At 35.4% G+C, this 20748-nt stretch overlaps 1 protein-coding gene across 1 annotated transcript; it reads left to right on the top strand.

Moving 5' to 3' along the window:
• The first annotated feature begins 17113 nt into the window (after positions 1 to 17113).
• Positions 17114 to 20545, top strand: LOC111369474 (receptor-like protein kinase HAIKU2). The gene is made up of 2 exons (XM_022990991.1): positions 17114 to 19740; positions 19836 to 20545. Exons 1-2 carry the CDS (start codon positions 17178 to 17180, stop codon positions 20237 to 20239), a joined length of 2967 nt encoding a protein of 988 aa, XP_022846759.1. The 5' UTR covers positions 17114 to 17177; the 3' UTR covers positions 20240 to 20545.
• The last annotated feature ends 203 nt before the right edge of the window (positions 20546 to 20748 follow it).

The raw sequence follows: 20748 nt of genomic DNA, 5'->3' as shown, positions 1-20748 counted from the left end.
CAAGTATCCTATAATAAGCAAAGCGATGATCCACTACCAAAAATTCCATAAAGTGATAAGCCATGAAAGGTGGTACTCCCATCTTCGTCACTAGAGTGACTTTGCCTCGCGGGATGATGTTATCGCCCGTAAATCCGTATAAGGTTAGGTCACTAGGGTCAGCTCATGGTCAACTTTCATTTTATCAAAAGTAGCTCCATATATGATATTAACCAAGCTCCCATTGTTCGTTAACCAAGTATTTTACACATATTGTTATTTTTATAAGATAACACTACGCCATGTATTTGACATTTACTTAGATATTCAAGTATGATTTACATTATTCAGTTTATAACCCTACGCACATATTCTCCCCTACTATTCCTGACTTAAGAATTAGAGGGGTTATGGGAATAACTCCCCTAGCCTTTTTGCACATGATTTAACTATTCTATTCGTGCTTGTTTCTCATATTTTTCCAACTTGAGATTGGATGTCTCCATGTACAATTTGTGGTTGAAATTGATTTTCTAAATATCTTTAACGAACAAGCCTTAAATATATTATATCGATTTTAGTTTGTCTAAATTAAAATCTGATGACCTCCAAAAATGTGCCAATAGGTGTTGATCCCAAATGATGCCCACATGGACAAATTCCATAAGATATTGAACAGAAACTCAACTGGATATTCGATTATCAATTATACATACACACGTATACAAGCGAGATGTTCATTGATCAATAATAATTTGGAAAGTGAGAAGATAACGAGAGTGGATATTCATAGAGAGATAACTATAACCGTATTTTTACATGTATGAAATTCCATCCTTTACAATGTTGCAAAAGCTATTATTTATAGTATCCTAGCTGACGTGGTCATCGTTGGATCAGATCCACATGGCTCTATCTACTTGACCGAATTGTCTTGTCATCCTATCTCACATTAATTACATTGACACATACATTTGACAAAGGGTGACACACTTGATATCTATTTAATGTGAACATCACATCAGTCATTCCTAAAAATACACTTATTCGACCTATTCTAAAGAGCCTCGGATGTGAAGAAGTTCGAACTACAGGATGAGAGCATCATAGAAATAGAGCTTGAACAGAAGTAGTGCCTCGGCCCAAACGCGATTCTTGCTCTCTTCTTTATTTTGGGTTGTCTGCACACATGCGTGAGTGATTCTTCCAAGTGGTTCTTCTTTATGACTCAAATCCCTATTGCTTGCCAATTTCGAAAGGGTGTCAGCATGGGAATTTTCATAACGTGGGATCTGTATTAGTTCAAACTTTTTAAAAGTTGGGACAAACTCCATGACCAACTTCAGATACGCGGCCATGCCCTTATCCTTAGCTGAAAAACTGCCATTAATTTGGCAAACAACCAAATAGGAGTCACAGCTAATGAATAACCTTTTAACCTACATCACTTTGACCAATCGAAGGCCGGCCAAAAGGCCTTCATATTCGGCCATGTTGTTTATTGCCTTGAACCTGAATCTTACAGCGCAATTGAGCTTGTGTCCTTCGAGGCTGACTAGCACTACTCTTATCCTAGATCTAGCATCTTTCGAAGAGCCATCAACAAAGAAACTCTAAGTGGGAGGGTCAACAAGTTCCATTTCCTTTTTCATTTATAGAATGGGGTAAATTGAGCCGCAAAATCTGCCAAAGCTTTGCTTAAGTTAAGGGGTTTCTTCATATCAAGTTAATGAGTTTATGTCGCTAGTAGAGCTTTGCTTATATAACACAATGGTAGCTGACAACCTCATTTTTCCTTTATGAGCACCGAGCTGGCTGCCTCGGTAGTCATAGAGAGGCATAACAATAGAGGTCCCCAACTTTTGGCTTTGAGAGAAGAGGATTTTGTCCTAAGTGCTTCTTCAGGGCCTATAGGGCTTTTTCACATTCCTCTGTCCATTTTAATATGTTCCTACCTTTTAGGACTTTGAAAAATGGGAGGCATTTTTCCGTCGTCTTTAACATAAAACAACTTAATGTGGCTATACGACCTGTAAGGCTTTGCACTTCCTTGGATTCTGCGATGATTTCATTTCAATTAAAGCTTTGATCTTATCTAGATTAGCCTCAATGCCTCTCTGGCTCACCATCTAGCTCAAAAACTTTCCCAAATCTATCCGAATGAATATTTGATGGGGTTCAATTGCATTCGCTATCTTCGAAGTTTTTGGAAGAGCTCCTCAAGGTATCAGATGTGATCACCAGCTTTCAAACTTTTGACAAGCATGTCATCCATGTACACCTCCATTATCTTTCCAATAGAGTCAGCAAACATCTTAATGACCAATCTCTGGTAAATGGCCCCGACATTTTTCAGCCTAAAAGGCATTACCCTGTAACAGTACAAGCCTCGATCAATAATGAAGGACGTATGCTCCTCGTCTGCTGGATACATTAAAATTTGATTATAACCTGAATAAGTGTCCATGAAACTTAGCAATTCATGCCCAGCCGTAGAGTAACCAATTGGTCTATTCGAAAAAGTGGGAAGCTGTTCTTGGAGCAAGCTTGGTTTAAATTAGAAAAGTCTACACACACACACACACACGCACACACACACACATTTGACTTCCCATTATGTTTCTTTACTAACACCGGGTTCGACATCCACATCGGATAAGTTGATTCCTGAATAAAGCGGTTAGCAATTAGCTTTTTCACCTCATCTTTCAAGGCCTCGTATCTGTTGGGGTATAGGGCTATCCTCTTTTGCTGATGAGGGTTGGCCTTAGGATCGATCTTTAGATGGTGGCAATTGACTCTGTAGGTCGATGCCAACCATATCTTCATGTTTGCAAGAAAAAATATCTAATTTACCATGCAGGAAGCTTTTCAACTTCTCATTCAATATTGGTGGCAGGTTCTTATCGACCTGCAAGGACTTGTGTAGATTTTAGGAATGCAGTATAAAGCTTTCCAAATCGGAGCTTTTTGAGGCTCGTAATCAACTATGCAAGGGCCTAACTCATCAAAACTAGGAGCTTCTTCAACTGCTCTCCCTTTCTCAAGGGTTGATTGTACTTCTATAACAGACTCTTCTTTAGAGGCATTTACCATTTCGACGTTCCCTCTTAATATCATTGACCTCATCAATGTCCATCAGTATAAAATCCACACTCCTCGGTTTCAGCCTTTCGTATGGAATTAGAATAGCATTTCCTAGTACTTCGTTGGTCACCTTAGATGTGACAATACCATTTTTTGTTGGAGACTTCATATACAGATGGTGGATGGAAGTAACTGCCCATAATTCCTTCAAAGCTGTCCTTCCAAGTACCCCATCATAAGCAAAGCGATGATCTACTGCCAAAAATTCCATAAAGTGATAAGCCATGAAAGGTGGCATTCCCATCTCGTCGCTAGGGTGACTTTGCCTCACAAAATGATACTGTCATCCGTAAATCCAAACAATGTCTGGGTCATCGAGGTTAGCACATGGTCAACTTTCATTTTATCAAAAGTAGCTCCATGTATTATATTGACCAAGCTCCCATTGTCTACTAACATTCTCTTGAGGCCATTCCTAGCCACTATTATCCTCACAACTAGTGCATCACAATGGGGATAATATATCCCTATAGCATCATCTTGGGCGAACGTAATGGATTGAACTTTCATTGGGTTGGAAGCTTGGCCACTACTGACTATAAAGCTTGCCATCAGAGGGTCTTTGGCCTTCCTTGCATAATTCTTTTGGGCATTTCTAGTCTTACCTCTAACGTACGGACCCCTCAAATATTGTGTCGATCTCTCGAATGGGCTTATGGTCAGTGTTGGGTGAAGGGTTCCTTCGGTGTCTTCGACCTTCTTCATGTCTTCCACGATCTTCTCTACGCCTACGTGTGTCATCCCTGCTTTGGTGATGGGCACCTTCATTCTATGTTTCCGACCCTATCGAAGGATCTCATCCCTTTGAGAATGATCATTTTTCCTCTGATTGTTTTGATGTTTCACTAGGTCCTAATATCTAGCTGTATTGTGGCTATAGTAATGATGGTACGTGCAATAAGGAGGTGTTTCATCCCTATTTCTAGGTCTTACATCTTGTCCTCTACATCTTCCCCTGTGAGTTGGTTGCTGGCGAGGTCTTCCTTTATACTTCTCAGTATTGGGGTTTACTTCCTCATACACTAAAGTTGAAACTACATTAATCGTTGCTCAACTAATGTTACCACGGATTGAAGAGAGTTGATTGATTGACCTGCTGATCTATCAAGTGAGATATGGGACCTCTTTCTCTTTACATTTGGAGAGGTGGAAGGCCTCGATTTGTCCTATTTTGGTAATCCCTCAACTCTTCATTGATAATCTCCCGCCTTATCATTTCTAAATAAGTGTCATAAATTGCAGGGTCCTTATTCTGTATATCTCTCCAAAAGAGCGAATTCATGTCAAGCCCTCCCTCTGTGCCGTTAATGTTTCTCTACCCATAGCTTGCATACAGTGGGTCATTTCATCTGTGAAGCAGGTCAAGAATTTTTTAAACGACTCCCAAGGTTGTTGCCTTATGTCTTGTAGGCATTGTATAGGCCCTTCACCTTCTTTGCTAGTACGGAGCATTTGAGAAAAGCCCTTTTTTAAATTAGGTCAGCTTCAAATGCTTCCGGCCTAGAGCCATGTATACTAGACTTCTGGTATTCTATTGAGGTTCAAATGGAAGGCTCAACACTTCACAGAGCACCCCTTAAGCCTATATGGACTTTAAAGCCATTGAGGTGCTTAGTAGGATTTCCTTTTCCATTATACTTGGTTATTTTTTACAGCGTGAATTGGTTCAGGATTGGCGCACTCCTAATTTCTTGCCAAAAGACAGGTTATTGTCTTTATCATCAAGGTCGTAAGACCTCTGTGGTTTGTCTGAATCACCTCCTTTCCTAACTTGGGGCTTCTGAGGTGGTTGAGATGGCCCTACTCGATTTCTTGTCTACTCAGCTCTCCTCCTACGCCTATTTCCAGGCGGAGGGTTGGCATTACCATAAATTAGTACTCCAAACTTGGGTTCTTCATGCTACCTATTTCTAGCCGGATGAGGTTGTTAAACCTACCTATTCCTAGACTGTCGAGACTTAACCTATTAAAAACACTTACCGAATTCCTTGGTGCATCCTCTATGTTATATTCTGGAAGAAAGCTGAATGGGACCTCATGATGCCAATCGGTGGCGTAGTTGGTAGAGGTACCTATTTCAACTTCTCTTTCCTAGGGGTCATCTTCTTCCGGATATAGTTGATAGCCTACTGTTTGGCGTTGAATCTCGTTCTTGCCATTATAGTAATTCTTTTGTAAGGGTGCATTATCCTAGGAGCATACGGAGGAACTGGATATCCTCCTTGGCTCTGTATGTTTCTCAATAATTCTTGCATAGCTAGATTTTGTTGAGTAATACTAATATTTTCAGCCATAATGGCCACCTCTTTGGTAAATCTGGTAGCTAATCCAAAACCTCTTCGTGACCTACCTCGTGATCCATCTCGTCTGCTTGGCTAGTAGAATCCATGGTGAGATTTGGGGACAGTATGCTGGGGTTTCCCTTCTTCAGGGTATTCCCTAGTCTTTCTAGGTATAGATTCCGCTTCACCAATACTCATGATATTTTTCGAGGAACTTTTTAAAGTGATTGGTGCTCCCTTTCTTCCAAGGGGTTGAAATGGTGTCCTAAAACAAGCTATTCTCTTTGGTGATCCTTTTCATAGATGACGCCAATCTATTGACCTCCAAAAAGGTGCCAATAGGTATCAATCCCAAATGATGCCTACGTGGACAAATTCAACAAGATATTGAACGGAAACTCAACTAGATATTCGGCTATCAAGTATACATACACACTATACAAGTAAGATGTTCATTGATCAATAATAATTTAGGATAATAAGAGTGAATATTCATAGAGAGAAAACTATAACAGTATTTTTGCATGTGTGGAATCTCATCCTTTAAAATATCGTAAAAGTTGCTATTTTATAGCATTCTAGCCAACGTGGTCACCATTGGATTAGATCCATGTGGCTCCATCTACTTGACCGAATTGTCACCTCACTTATCTCACATTAATTACATTAACACATACATTTGACAAAGGGTGACACACTTGACATCTATTTAATGGAACATTACATCATCATTCCTAAAGATATACTTATCCAACCTACTCTAAAGAGCCTCGGACGTGAAAGAGTTTGGCTTACAAGATGAGAGCACTTCGATAGTAGAGCTTGACCAGGAGTAGCGCCTCGGCCTGAAGGCGATTCTTGCTCTCTTCTTTATTCTGGGTCGTCTGCTACATGTGCGTGCGTGGTTCTTCCACGTGGCCTCTATTGGCAGCTTCACTTACAATTAGTAACAAAATCAATATTCATGTACATACTTATGATTAAGATTAAGCCCTTGTTTCTACCACTATTCAATAAAAGTGAGCTTGGGAATAGTTATTTTTTGAAAAATGTGTTCTTAAAAGTTAACAAAAAATTTGGGTTTACGTGCAAAATATTTTATTGAGAATGCGTAGTTGAAAATAAATTTAAGAAAAAATAATTTTTGAAATAATGATAGATAAATAGTGGATAACTTTATACAAAAAGATTAAAAAAAACAACTTTTAAAATTCAAATAATTTTTCTATCTAAATTAACATTAAGAAAAAATATAAATAACAAAGCAAATATAATCTTATATATCAGTATAACATCAAACAAAATGACAAGATGAGAATTTCATTATAAAATGGAGAGGTTTTTGAAATTTTTAAAGAGGGATAGAGTATCTATGTAATTACCATAAATCTCAAGGTAGGTTTTTGAAAATTTGCTCGAAACCATAAATAATTTTTATTTAGAAAAAATGATCTACTAATTATCGTTGCTTGACATAAATTAAGCAAAAATGACAAATTTAATTATGTTCTCGGGAGCTGGGACAACTCTAAGATATATAGTTAATCTTTTAAGTATCATGCTGAACTTATGCTAAAAGCCGTCCTTAGTTGGCAAAACTAGAAGTGGGCATTTTCTCCAAAATTGATGAGATCAGACATGAGCCAGATAGAATTGATCGTTTAGATTTCGAGTTTTCTACTAAACAAGTCAATTTTGGGACTACGATTCGAGAATCGATCTATTCAAGTCTGATTCCTAGTAGTATCTTGGGAACAAATAGTGAAGTTGGTTCTCTCAAGTTTTTTTGGTTAGTACATTGCATCAAATATTTGAAGGCTAGACCCCAAAATTATCTAACCTTATAATTCCATTTTTCATACTCTTCTTCTTTCCTTTACAACAAAACCTAATGTGTAATATAAAAAATTGAATTTAAAAAATTTTATAAACAATTTACAAATTCATAGATTTAATGCAACCTTATAGGGATTTATTTTTTTATTTTTTTATTTGCATAAGAGCTAGAATTTCTCATTGTTTTCAAAGTGATAGATTATCAAGAATCAAAAGCATTAATGACTACAAAAGATAATAAGGTTATAAATGCTACATGTATTCTTAATATATATTGTCGCATGAATTTTCTTAAGAATTAATTTTATATCTAGATTTTACCGTATATGTTGTGTTTTATAGTTTATCATTTTTTTTGCATTTATGCATTTATGAGTTGATATTGAGTTTTGGAGTGGATTTCTTATTTAATTGGTTTTTGGTATTGTTTATATTACAAGAATGGCAAGTGATTTCATAATGTATTTTTATTTATTTTCAATCTAACGAGTAATTTCATATTTTATTTTTATAATTTTTAAATATAAAGAACGGGATTGAATCAAATTTGAATCGGGGGTTTGGTTCTGATTTGATTATATATTTTCATTGGTATTCGATTCAATTTGATTCTCTTTTGAAATCGAACCCAAACTAAATTGCGTCCACTCCTAGGTAAAACTAACTAATCGATTAATCAACAAAGATGTTTGCCTCGATGAATTGTACGGAAAACTTTGTAGATGATGACATGATAGTATTTTAATGACTGGAATAGACTTTTTGTCAAAAATGGTGTGAGATCTTGACACCTATAATTTCCGTAAACCATGTGGTAAATGTAGCATTGTTCTTACTATTAATTATCCATCAATTAAATTAAATTACCCTAATTAGTAAAAGTTATTCCACTGTACACAATCTTGGCATGGTCCCAGTATACTTGGAAAACACGTGTCATTATCACTAAATACCATAAACATTCATTTTGAAATTGTCCATAAATGTTTGGGCTTAATAAATTTTCCATTTATAGAATAATTGTGTACTTTTTAGCCCCTCCATTAAAAAAATAATTAAATTACTCTTCTTTAAATTCATTTTTAATTACATATTCTCCCAATAAAATAAAGTTTTACGTAAACTCAAAATTTTTTCATATTTTTTAATCACATATTATCCAAAAAAATTACTATTACAAAATATATTATACCCCAAAATGAGACTCAAAAAAGGACTTAATATTTTAGATAATTATATTCACATCATAGTTTTTAGTAATTGTACCAAATTTTAATTGTAATTAAATTCCTCAAAATTTGCTTAGTTTTGTACCTATGTTTCCAACTTTTAATTATTATTTTTAACATTCAATTAATTAATATGACCTGTATTCGATACTATTTTTATTCAAATATTAGTAAACGTGGGAAAAATAATAATTTGTCGAACTTATGTAACTATTGTTTGTCTTGCGTATTAAAGAATACAAAAGGCCAATAGATCTTTTTACTCAATCCTAACATAATTTTTGGCCGTCATTAGGAATAAGATGTATCAATTAAAAAAAGGTTTAGATTAAAATACGAGGAAAAAAATTGAGAACATAGGTACAAAAAAGAACAAGCGTTAATGACACTCATTTTAATTATAGCACGGCATATTTAATAGAAATTTTGGTATGCATATATTTACCTAATACTTCACCTCTTGTACTTATTTCAACAATTAATTTTAGTCCTAATTAATCTTTACTCGTGATTTATCTTTAAAAAGGAAAATCTTTCTATTCATATGAAAAGATAAAATTCACCATTTAACTTAAATAATTATATAAAGAAAAAAAATTATTTTGTCTCCTATCTACCAGCCAGCCCTCGTGTAGTTTCAATCGTTATTGATAGGAATTTTATATAGGGAAAATTTCATAAGTAAGAGATTAATTATGATACATTTTAAAAACAAGAAAACAAGTTTCAAATTTCAAAAATCAGATTTTTATTAAAAATTATTTATCATTTAGTTAATTAATTAATTATTTTAGTAATTAAATATATTTAAGTCCCAGATTTATATAATTTGGTCACAAATTAACGATTTAATTCGTCACTTATTATTTTTTGGTCACACAAATCAGAAATTTGATGTCACAAATTATTTTACGGTTACAGTTCAAAAAATTTATAGGTCACAGTTTATTCATCGGTCACAAATCGAAAATTTTATAAGTCATGATTTATTTATTGGTCACAAATCACAAATATTACAAGTCACAACTTCTTATATAGTCACAAATTATCAAATTATCGGTCACGGATTAACAATTGTTCAAGTCACAATTTATTTTTTTCATTGGTCACTTATTATTGGTTATAGATTAACCAATTTAATGGTCACAGTCAACCAAATAATTTATGACCACCACCAAAAAAATAATACGTGACCAAGAAAATATTATTGGCCACAACTCATTTACTCGTTGCAAAATATTGGATTAATTAGTTACGATAAATTTTTTTGACAATTTAATCAATCGTGAGTCACAATTGGAAGTCACAGTCACAATTTTCATGTTATTTATCCAATTGTGAGTCACAATACACAATTGGAAATCAGTCACAATTCTCATCACCATCACCATCACTATTGTCGCCACCAGCCACACACCAACACCACAATTGGCAGTCACACTCCATACAAACACCAGATCTGTCGAGTGCCGCCACCACGGCACCTCAAACAACCCACTGCAACACTTTAAACAGACCATCGCCACCCTTTGAATATTGCCAGTGAACTCTCACCGCCAGATCAGCCACCCACCACAACACCGCCCACGATCACCACAGATCAGGGGATTTGTAGAGCACCACTACTACACGAAATCTACGATGCTGTAACGATTGTAACACACCACCACCACACAAAATTCACAACGCTGTAATGAAATAGGAATCGCCATCGCGCACACACCACCACAGCCTCATGCCACCTCCGTCGAATACACACACCCAGACCCACGTACACACACACACACACATCTCGCAACAGTGATACGAGCTGCGCTGCCGACATAGATGGAGAGAAGAGAGGAATCGCCACGAATACACAGCACACCACCACCACCACCACAGCCTCACGCCACCTCTGTCGAATACACATGCCTAGACCCACATACACACACACACACATCTCACGGCAGTGGCGCGAGCTGTGCCTCCGACAGAGGTGAAGGAGAGAAGAGAGGGAAACACGCAACCGATGAGAGGGAGAGAGGGAATTGAGAGAGAGAAATGCAATTGAGATTGGGCAGAGAGAGATAGACGATAATTAGGTTTGAAATTATTAATTTAATTAATTTTTAAATATATTAATTAATTAAAAAATTTTCTGATTTGTGAAATACTAAACATGATATCTTATTTATGAAATGTGGATTTTTAATCTATTAGAATTTGTAATTCTCACTTTTATATATTTCCTCCCATCTAGATAAGCCCACTTACAAGAATTCAAGTAGTGTAGAAATTGATTTTTTATTTTTACAAGGAACTATAGAATACAAACTTTTTAAATTCTATTGTATTTAAATATTTCTATATGATTAAGCTCGACGTGATGGATTGTAATTTAGCTTGTTTGTATTGTATTGTAAGCACCTAGTGAACGATAGACACTACTTTCATCAACTCAAAATTAAATTTTGTCCATAATACAGGCAATAGTTAGTGAGGCTATAGTGATTTCTTTCTTCTTCTTCCATTTTTTTAAATTTAATTTCTGCTTCATATAATTTGTTCATTTGGAAGTGTGGGGAAATTTCAAATTTGAAAGAGTCATGCTATATGAACAATTATTGTTGACAATATTGACTGACAACATCTTACTTAACAGCATCACATTCATCCATTTTAAAAGCTATTTTTTACATCAAAGACTCGGATTTTGACCAGATATGATTGAAACCATATTTGTACAACTAGCTTTTTTGAATTTGATAATGCTTGCAATTTAAACAATTTTAGAAAGTTAAAACGATAGGTTCCATTTGTCCAATCGAAATAGACTAGATAAAAAATTTAATATAAAATTATAATAGATAATATTAGTTATCTGGTATTATAGTGAATTAAAAAGGATAGTATTATTTGATTTTTCATTTTAAATAATGTTACTTACGATACTTTTTAATTATCCGATAGGTACTCATTCCATGTAGGAATGAAGAGATACCCCGTCCCTGCTCTACCAGTCCCACCATGCATTTCAAAGTCTCGTCGAGGAAGCACGCTCGAATCATATTTTTATTTTATAAATTTAAGTCATACTTAGAAGATATAAACAAAAAATAAATAAAAAATCAGAAAATCCACGACGGAGTTGGATACAGAGGGCCGCCATTATCCCGACTAGTCCAATTCCTATTTTCCGATAAATCAATGGTTCCATTTTCACATTTCTCAATGAGATTGATATTGTTCAATTCTCAAGATATCAAGGTCCAATTCTGGTGTTTACCCCTACAAGAAAATTTCTAGTACATTCAAGTATGAAATTCATTACTCTCAGTAATTATTTAATTGACATATATATGTTTGAACGCGTCAATTGAATAAGAGCGTGAAATACTGAATACTTTATAATCTGAAATAACTAGAAAATTTACATACCGAGGGACATCATTTATGTAACACCATCCATTATAATTTTATGTTTAATTTTTTAAATAGTTTAATACAGCTCGTGAAATATAACCTTGAAGAACTGAACTCCATGAACGAGAGCTCAGTTCACAGGGGCCTCACAGGCTCCTCACTGTTTGGAGTCGAGCACCACACATATTTTAAAAAAAAAAATTGTGGGACCGGCCTTCACCTCTTTTTCACCTGACAAGGGCTAATACTTGCATCACTTTTCAACCTTGAAAGATACGAATACCCTTCCGGAGACAAGTAGAGGGGGGAGGCGGGGGGTTTTCAAACTTTAGGGATTGATAGCACATTTTATCCTTTTATTATTAGAGCATCATAGCACATTCCGTTAATTTTATTGATAAATTTCATATATAAAAAAAAAAGTATTTAACGGTACTAAATAACAGTTTTACTTCCTGTCTAGGGTGGGGGACAGGCTCAAAAATAGGATGCCCACGTGGCGCCCCCCTTTTGGAGGGATCCAGTTTGCTTATTATTTAGTGGAAAAAGCCAAACGTCCAGAATGGAAGACAGGACAAAAAACAGGGCGCTCGTGTGGCGTCCCCTATTGAAGGGGCTATCGGAGACCTGGACGTTTGGCTTTGTCCACTAAAGAATAAGCAAACTTATCCAGTTGACGGTAGTATAGTACAGATCAGACCCGTTTGTTGCAGAAGCTATCGTAATTTGATGTCAATAAATATTATAGCATATTATTGAAGCTGCAGAATTATAGAAAGGTCAAAGGTGGCGGCTTTGAAGCAACTCATGATACACAAGCACATTGGATTATTCACTACCATACATTTTGCTTTCACTATCAGTGAAAAGAAAATTGATAATGATAGGAATTGAGACTATGATGTGCACTAGCAATACATACTTTTATATGCCTGAAGTAAGATAATTGTAGTCAAGCCCTCCATCATGTCCTCCACCAAACACCCGTACCATGGTTACTAGGGCAAAAACAATATTTGAAAACATATCTAAAAATTGGTCACCACACTTGAAATGGACATCATCACTTACTCTTCTCATGCCATTTCTTGACAAGCCGTCAAACTCCTCAGACATGGCTAGATGCTATTAGGAAGTAGACCGCAAATGAGTTTTTTCACGTCAAACACATACCTGATGGTTCTCTATAACACTTTTAAGGCTAGTGATTCACCGTCAAACACCGACGCTCGAGCTGCAAAGCACTCGCACAACGAGTAGCACACTATGCTCGAGTGCCCAAGCTCGTGGTAGACGAGTTGCGGATTCCCTATTTCGAATGTTTGAGCCGGAGATGAGCTCTAAGCGAGTCAAAATGCGATGACTTCTTCTCCTTAGTCTATCTTTAGACTTCTTCAATGTCTCTTCATCCAAAACACGAATATCTAAAAAAATATAGGTTATAATTTAACAAATCTACACCTTGACATAAATTTCACTACAATGAATGAACTTAATTCTTCAACAAAATTCTCCACCATAAAGAATAGAACTTAATTTTTCAACAAAATTCTCCAAGAAAAATTCTTCACTTCTTTCACAAAAGGCCAACTAAGACAAATTTAATAATTGAATATCAACTGAATCCAAGTACTACACGATAGGAATACATTGGGTGCCAAATCTACTGGAATTATCATCAAGAGTAACTAAATCACAAATAACTTAACAATAATTACGAAATAGAGTAGAAACATATCCTGTAATAAAATCAACACAACTAATTGCTTTTGTAGAAGGTTTTTCGCTAGATTTAATACCTTTAAGCACATTTAAAGTATAAGCAATTAAATCAGTTTCTCTGTACCTTTGTGGAGACCTAATATTTCTCTTGGATTTGTCTCTAGCAATTGAATACCGCAGCATCATTGGTGATGGTGGATAAGTGTCATTATCCATGATTTCCATGTAGACCCTAATAAGACTTCAATGGTACTATGCCATACTCAAATTCCACAAGAGTTCCTAACTTCTGCTTATAAATATCCAAAGATTTTGTTAAATCCTGCAAGACATATAACTGTAACCTTCTCTATCCTTTCATCACAACACGGTCATTTTTACTAATCTTCAAGACTCTATCTTCATTGATGTACTTAAGCCCTTTTAAATCAGGAATACTCAAGGAGATAATATTTTCTTTCAAATCTAAAACATGTCTCAAATTGCTAAATATCCTGACCGTCTGATCAAACGTCTTAATTCAGACCTTTCAATACCAGTTATCCTACAAGGTGCATTATTTCTCATTACCACAACACATTTGAAAAATATTTCATGTGTTGAAAATGAATTTCGATTAGGACACATATGAAAAGTGCAAATTGTATCAAGAATCCAATCCTCGTCTGTTTTGAAGTCGCCATAAAAAATAACCAGAAGTTCTCCATCACTGTAGCAATCTTCTGCAGCACTGGCTTCACCTGAATTTTCTAATTGTTTTTTCTTTGATTTGCAGCAATTGATTTAACCTATTATGCAACTTATAATAATCCTTTTTAATGTACACCTTCTTTTTGTAGTCATCACAAATCTTATTGCTGGAATGAAACTTTGATCGACTCCTCTCATAACCACCATTAACAATAAGTCCTTTTCATTGGGCTTAAAATTCAACAAGATGCTTCATCTTGGGTTAGGCATGGTCTAATTTGATTCGTTTAATTATGGAATCGTCGAGCCCAAATTTAATTATGGAAACGTTTGAGATTGGTTCTATCGGTTCAGTTTAGTTCTGTCCGATTTTTGAGTTCCATACTATAATAAAAAATTTTAATATTTACAAAACTACATCAATTCAACTAATGACAAGTTCAATCTTAGCTCTTTCAAAATAATGTAGTTCAATCTTATATGTCGTTTGCATCTCTCTTTAATGAGCTCCACATAGATTTGATTGGTAAAATCATAGAAAGCGGAAGATAGCGAGCTCACAATAATTAAGAGAGGCATTGTCGAATTTCAATTCAATTTCTCTTGAACGGTAGAAGTGACACTACGTTATAATTAAAAATTTGGGTAAAACTTAGGTCAATTTGGTTAAGTTAGGCTTGAATTGAAAATTAGAAATAGGAAAAATCATATTTTTAGGTTTAAGCTAAATTTATTAGTGAGGAAAATTATTTAGAGAAAAATAAAATTATTAAGCTAATTTAAAATAAATTAATTAAAAAATTAGGAAGATTCGGTTCTTCGATTCTTAATCTAAAACCAAGAATCAAAGGAAATTCGTTAGTTCTCGATTTTGGTACTCATTCGGGTATTTAACATAAGAAGAACCACCTGGTTGGGTTCAGTTCAATTAGGTTAAGGTCCAGTTCGATCGATTCGATTTTGGAGTTTTGTCCAGCCCTACATCTTCTGCAATGAAAATAGAGCATAATAAATTTTTTCAATAATGAGAGTATCATGACTGTGTAACATCATATCTCTAAAATACATATATGAAGCTGGCAACGAACACAACCAAATCAATCCTAAATCTTTTTCATCGTACTTGACCTCCATTGTCTCTAAATAAATGACAATTTCTTTAAAGCAGTTGGCGATTTATGATTGATGTACCTTTTATCATATGATGAGAATACAATCGTTGCTTCAAAAGCAAATTGCTAGTTGAACTTTTTGTCATGCATAATTACTCCAATTTCAACCATAATGCAGGATGATTTTTTTTTATATATTTTTTTAAATGTCATGAAGAATATTATTTGAAAGATAAAGATGAATCTGTGAAGAGACCTTTCAATCAATATGTTGTTTCTCCTCCAATGTCTAATTTGAGGACCTATTCGACCCAAAATGGGTGTCTCTGTTTGGATTGCTATCTTGCGGGGCATATTATTATTGAAAGATAAGAGCATTATTTAGTTAATATTGTTGTCAAGTTAGCTCTTGTATTAGTGCAACATTAGAGTAGGATTACATACATCCCAGATTCTTTAGAATAGAAATATTGTATTCTAGATCTATGATGTTTGTGTATGTTCAAACTCTATATTCAGTGCATGAAATGCAACAAATAGATTATTTCAATAGCTCAAACATGTTATTGTACACATGACATTAGAGCTCGTTAAGCTCGAAGGAAGAATTTGATTGGATTGAGACTCAAAAAAGCACATAGATTTCAAAATTGTACGTTTTTACGAGCCATCATCCTGTAGGATATATTAAGGGGTAAAAATTCATATCAGTTAAATATGAAAATATTAATCGGTCATGAGATTATGATGATCATTATATCTAATTCGATTAAGATCTGAATAATCACACACAAGTTACTTCTCTTAATAAAGCTAAACATTTAGGATTAATTATATTTTAATAACCAGAGCTAAATGTCATGGGTTCAAGTCTCGATTTCACCCATCTAATAAAATTCTACACGTGTTGATTTTAATGAGGAAAAAAACTGTTGCTTACACACGAAGTGAGGTGTTGAAGGTAATGTAAATGGTATGCACGTAACCCTTTCTTTCATTTTAAAGATCAAATGGTTTAATGTGACGTACTTTCAAATGTCATAGACAACTTTATATAAATTTTTTTATTGCTCTTGGAATAAATTAAAAATGCTCATCTAGTGTGTTCGATTAATGAAGTGGACCACCTAGTGTAGTTGATTTATCATAATAATAATAATTGTGAAATGCTATACGCTAGCTTTACCAGAAATCTCATCTGGACTCATAATTGTGTATTTATTAATCATAAAACCGATTGATAGGAACCGACACTCTTGAAAGGTTACGACAGAAGATGTCCATTTTAGAATTAATTCCCCGAGAGAAAAACAATTTGGATTAGTCTGGATCAAATCAGAAAATGTACCTTGTACAATTATTTGTTTTAAATCAATTAATATCATTATATCTAACAACTCAAAAAATTTACCATCTAATATATTAATTAATAAAATTTGTTAAATTTTAACATTCAATTAAATGTGTAATTACTAAATAATAGTACATGAACAAGAAAAATAATCCCTACAAAATTCGCGAAATCACTGTTGGATGGACAGGGCCACGTAGGCCATCCAAACAAGGCGCCTACGTGGCCCTATCCAAGAAGATTTATTGATCCAACTTACACCAAACGCATTTACGTAATGGAGCCAAAAGGATTAAAATAATAATTAAACAATCATAGACCACAAGAAAAGGTAGCAATTCTTATCAGATAAATGTGACAAAATTTTAAACTTTCTGAAGACGCAAGAAAAAAATCCTCACTTGAGTCAATCCAGTCTTTAGCTATGGTGGTCGCAACCATTTTCCGGCGCAATCTTCAATTCCTTTGCCTTCTCTTTTTCCTTTACTCCGCCGGCGCAGCAGCGGCCAACGAGCTGCAAACACTTCTATCCATCAAATCTGCCTTGCATGAATCCAACACCAAAGTATTTGATTCCTGGGAATCCACCAATCCCATGTGTAACTTTTCAGGAATCACTTGTGATTCAAATAATGCGGTCATAGAAATTGAACTCTCCAGACAGAATTTGACGGGCTCAATTCCTTTGGATTCCATTTGCAGGCTAAAATCCCTGGAAACACTCTCCCTGGGATTCAACTTTTTGTTCGGTCCTGTTACTGATGAATTAAATATGTGTGTTTCTCTCAGGTATTTAGACCTGGGGAACAACTTTTTCTCCGGATCATTTCCAGCAATTCCGTTGCTTAGTGGATTAATATATTTGCATGCAAATAGAAGTGGATTTTCAGGCACTTTTCCCTGGGATTCTCTTGAAAACATGACGAATCTTATTGTTTTGAGCCTCGGAGACAATCCCTTTGATCGAACTCCATTTCCTTCTGCGATTTTGAAGCTCACGAAACTGAAGTGGCTATACTTGTCAAACTGCAGCATTGAAGGGAAAATTCCGGACGGGATTGGAAATCTTGTTGAGCTGATGAACCTGGAATTAGCACAAAATTATATAACTGGGGAAATTCCTGTTGGGATTTCCAGGCTGAGAAACCTATGGCAGCTCGAGCTTTACCAGAATGAACTAATTGGGAAATTACCTACTGGATTGGGAAGTTTGTCGAGCCTGGAATATTTCGATGCTTCAAACAATCATCTTACTGGAAATCTTTCTGAAGTTAGAAGTTTGAGGCAGTTGGTCAGTTTACAGGTATTTAATAATGAATTTTACGGTGAAATCCCACCTGAGCTGGGGGAATTCAAGAAACTGGTGAATTTTTCTATTTACAAGAACAGGCTTTCAGGGGAGCTGCCAGAGAAGCTTGGTTCTTGGTCGGCATTCCATTTCATCGATGCCTCTGAGAATTATTTCACTGGTCGGATACCACCAGACATGTGCAAGAAGGGTACCATGAAAAAGCTCTTGATCCTGCAGAACAATTTCACAGGCCAAATTCCAGCAACTTATGCGAATTGCAAGAGTTTAACGCGTTTTCGTGTTAGCAAGAATTTGCTTTCTGGCGAGGTTCCTGGCGGGATATGGGGGCTTCCTAATGCAGAATTGATTGATATTGCAGAAAATAACTTGGAAGGGCTGATCACTTCTGATATTGGAAATGCAAAGTCTTTATCTAGCCTCTTGCTTGCTAAAAACAGATTCACAGGTGAATTACCATCAGATATTTCAAAGGCTTCAGCTTTGGTTTCTATTGATTTGAGTTACAATCAGTTTACGGGTAATATTCCCACAACAATTGGTGAACTCAAGCAACTAAACAGTCTTCAACTGCAGGCCAACAAGTTATCTGGTTTAATACCAGATTCCTTAGGCTCTTGTGATTCCATCACTGACATTAACATGGCTAATAATTTTCTTACCGGTCAAATTCCAGCCTCTCTCGGGTCTTTACCAACTCTCAATTACCTGAATTTGTCATGGAATGAACTCTCTGGTTCAATTCCAGGGAGTTTATCCTCTCTGAGTCTTAGCCTTCTTGATCTCTCAAGCAATCAACTGATTGGTCGCATACCGGAGTCTCTTTCAATTGAAGCTTACAATGACAGCTTTGCAGGAAACAATGGCCTTTGTAGTGACAAAATCAGGAAATTCCATCCATGTTTATCTGAAGCAGGCACATCTAGGCACCTTCGAACGGTCTTATTCTGCTTCATGGTCGGATTCATTGTCATACTCCTGATTGCAGGCTTCTTTTGCATAAAGAAGATGAGAAAAACAGAACATGGAGTATCGCTGAAGGAGGATTCTTGGAATGTAAAGCCTTACCATGTTTTGAGCTTTACAGAAGACGAGATTCTTGATTCCATAAAGCAAGAGAACATAATAGGGAAAGGTGGCTCTGGTCATGTTTATAGAGTTGCTCTTGAAAATGGCATAGAATTGGCTGTGAAGCACATATGGCACTCTAACAATACTGGCAACTGGAAAAAGATCCGCAGTGCAACTCCAATGTTGGCGAACCGTGGAATTAGGTCACGGGAATTTGAGGCCGAGGTTCAAACATTGAGCTCAATAAGACATATTAACGTGGTTAAGTTGTATTGTAGCATTACTAGTGAGGACTCAAGCTTACTGGTTTATGAATATATGCCTAATGGAAGTTTATGGGATAGATTGCACACTTGTAGAAAACTAGCCCTTGATTGGGATACAAGGTATGAAATTGCTGTTGGTGCAGCAAAAGGATTGGAATATCTGCATCATGGTTGTGACAGGCCAGTGATTCACCGTGATGTCAAATCAAGTAACATTTTGTTGGACGAGGATTTAAAACCTCGGATTGCAGATTTTGGACTTGCAAAGATTGTTCAGGAAAATTCGAACAAGGAATCATCGACTCAAATCATTGCAGGAACTCACGGGTATATAGCTCCTGGTAAGCAAATATTTAGCACTACGTAGTAATTGAACTCATTGTTGATTACTTATTCTGATGATTTTAATTTACATTCAAAAAATTTTGATATGCAGAGTATGGCTATACAAACAAAGTAAACGAGAAGAGTGATTTGTACAGCTTTGGAGTAGTACTAATGGAGCTTGTAACGGGGAAGAGACCAGTCGAGTCAGAGTTCGGGGAGAATAAGGACATAGTTGATTGGGTATACGGCAAGTTGAAGAGCAAAGGAAGTGTGTTAAGCATAGTGGACTCATCTATTCCTCAAGTTCAAAAGGAAGATGCTATTAAGGTTTTGAAAATTGCTATTTTGTGCACAGCCAGAGTTCCTGCATTAAGGCCTATTATGAGAACAGTGGTTCAAATGCTAGAGGAAGCTGGGCCTTGTCAATTAGTTGGCATCATTGTTGGTAAAGATGGTCAAAAAGTAAGAAAGGAAAATGATAGAGAATGTCAAATTGTAATTCAAGCCCCATGAGTCCATGGAAATTTGTAGTTTCTTTCAATAATTTTCGCACAGGTAAATGTTTTAGATTACCTTTGTAACATATTAGCCATTGTAGGATCCTACGTTCGTAGCACAGAGTTCGCTGAGATAGCACGTACTTTGAAGTGCCAAATGAACTTGGTACAAGTAGCTTTTCATTTTTCTTCCAGATTGTATAACAGCATGATTCGAACTTTTGCAGTTCACCCTTCGGGACATGTATGGGATGTAGTAGTCAATAATAGAATGTACAAAATGATTTCATTTGATAAATTCAAATAATGGTTGAATTTAGAAGAGAGGGAAACTTTACCAAAATAACTACATATATAATTACATTATGAAAAATCTTAACCGAAAATATATATATATATATATATATATAATCTAGAAAATTGGATTTCTTTAAACTCCCTGTCAAATTGATTCAAAGATGTTTGTCATTCCCAACTTACTTTTCAAACTATTTGTAGACATTAGAATTACGATCAATAAATTTC

Source organism: Olea europaea, chromosome 20 (assembly GCF_002742605.1).
Source record: "Olea europaea var. sylvestris chromosome 20, O_europaea_v1, whole genome shotgun sequence".
Taxonomy (NCBI): domain Eukaryota; kingdom Viridiplantae; phylum Streptophyta; class Magnoliopsida; order Lamiales; family Oleaceae; genus Olea; species Olea europaea.
This window is presented reverse-complemented; position numbering and strand designations above follow the sequence as displayed.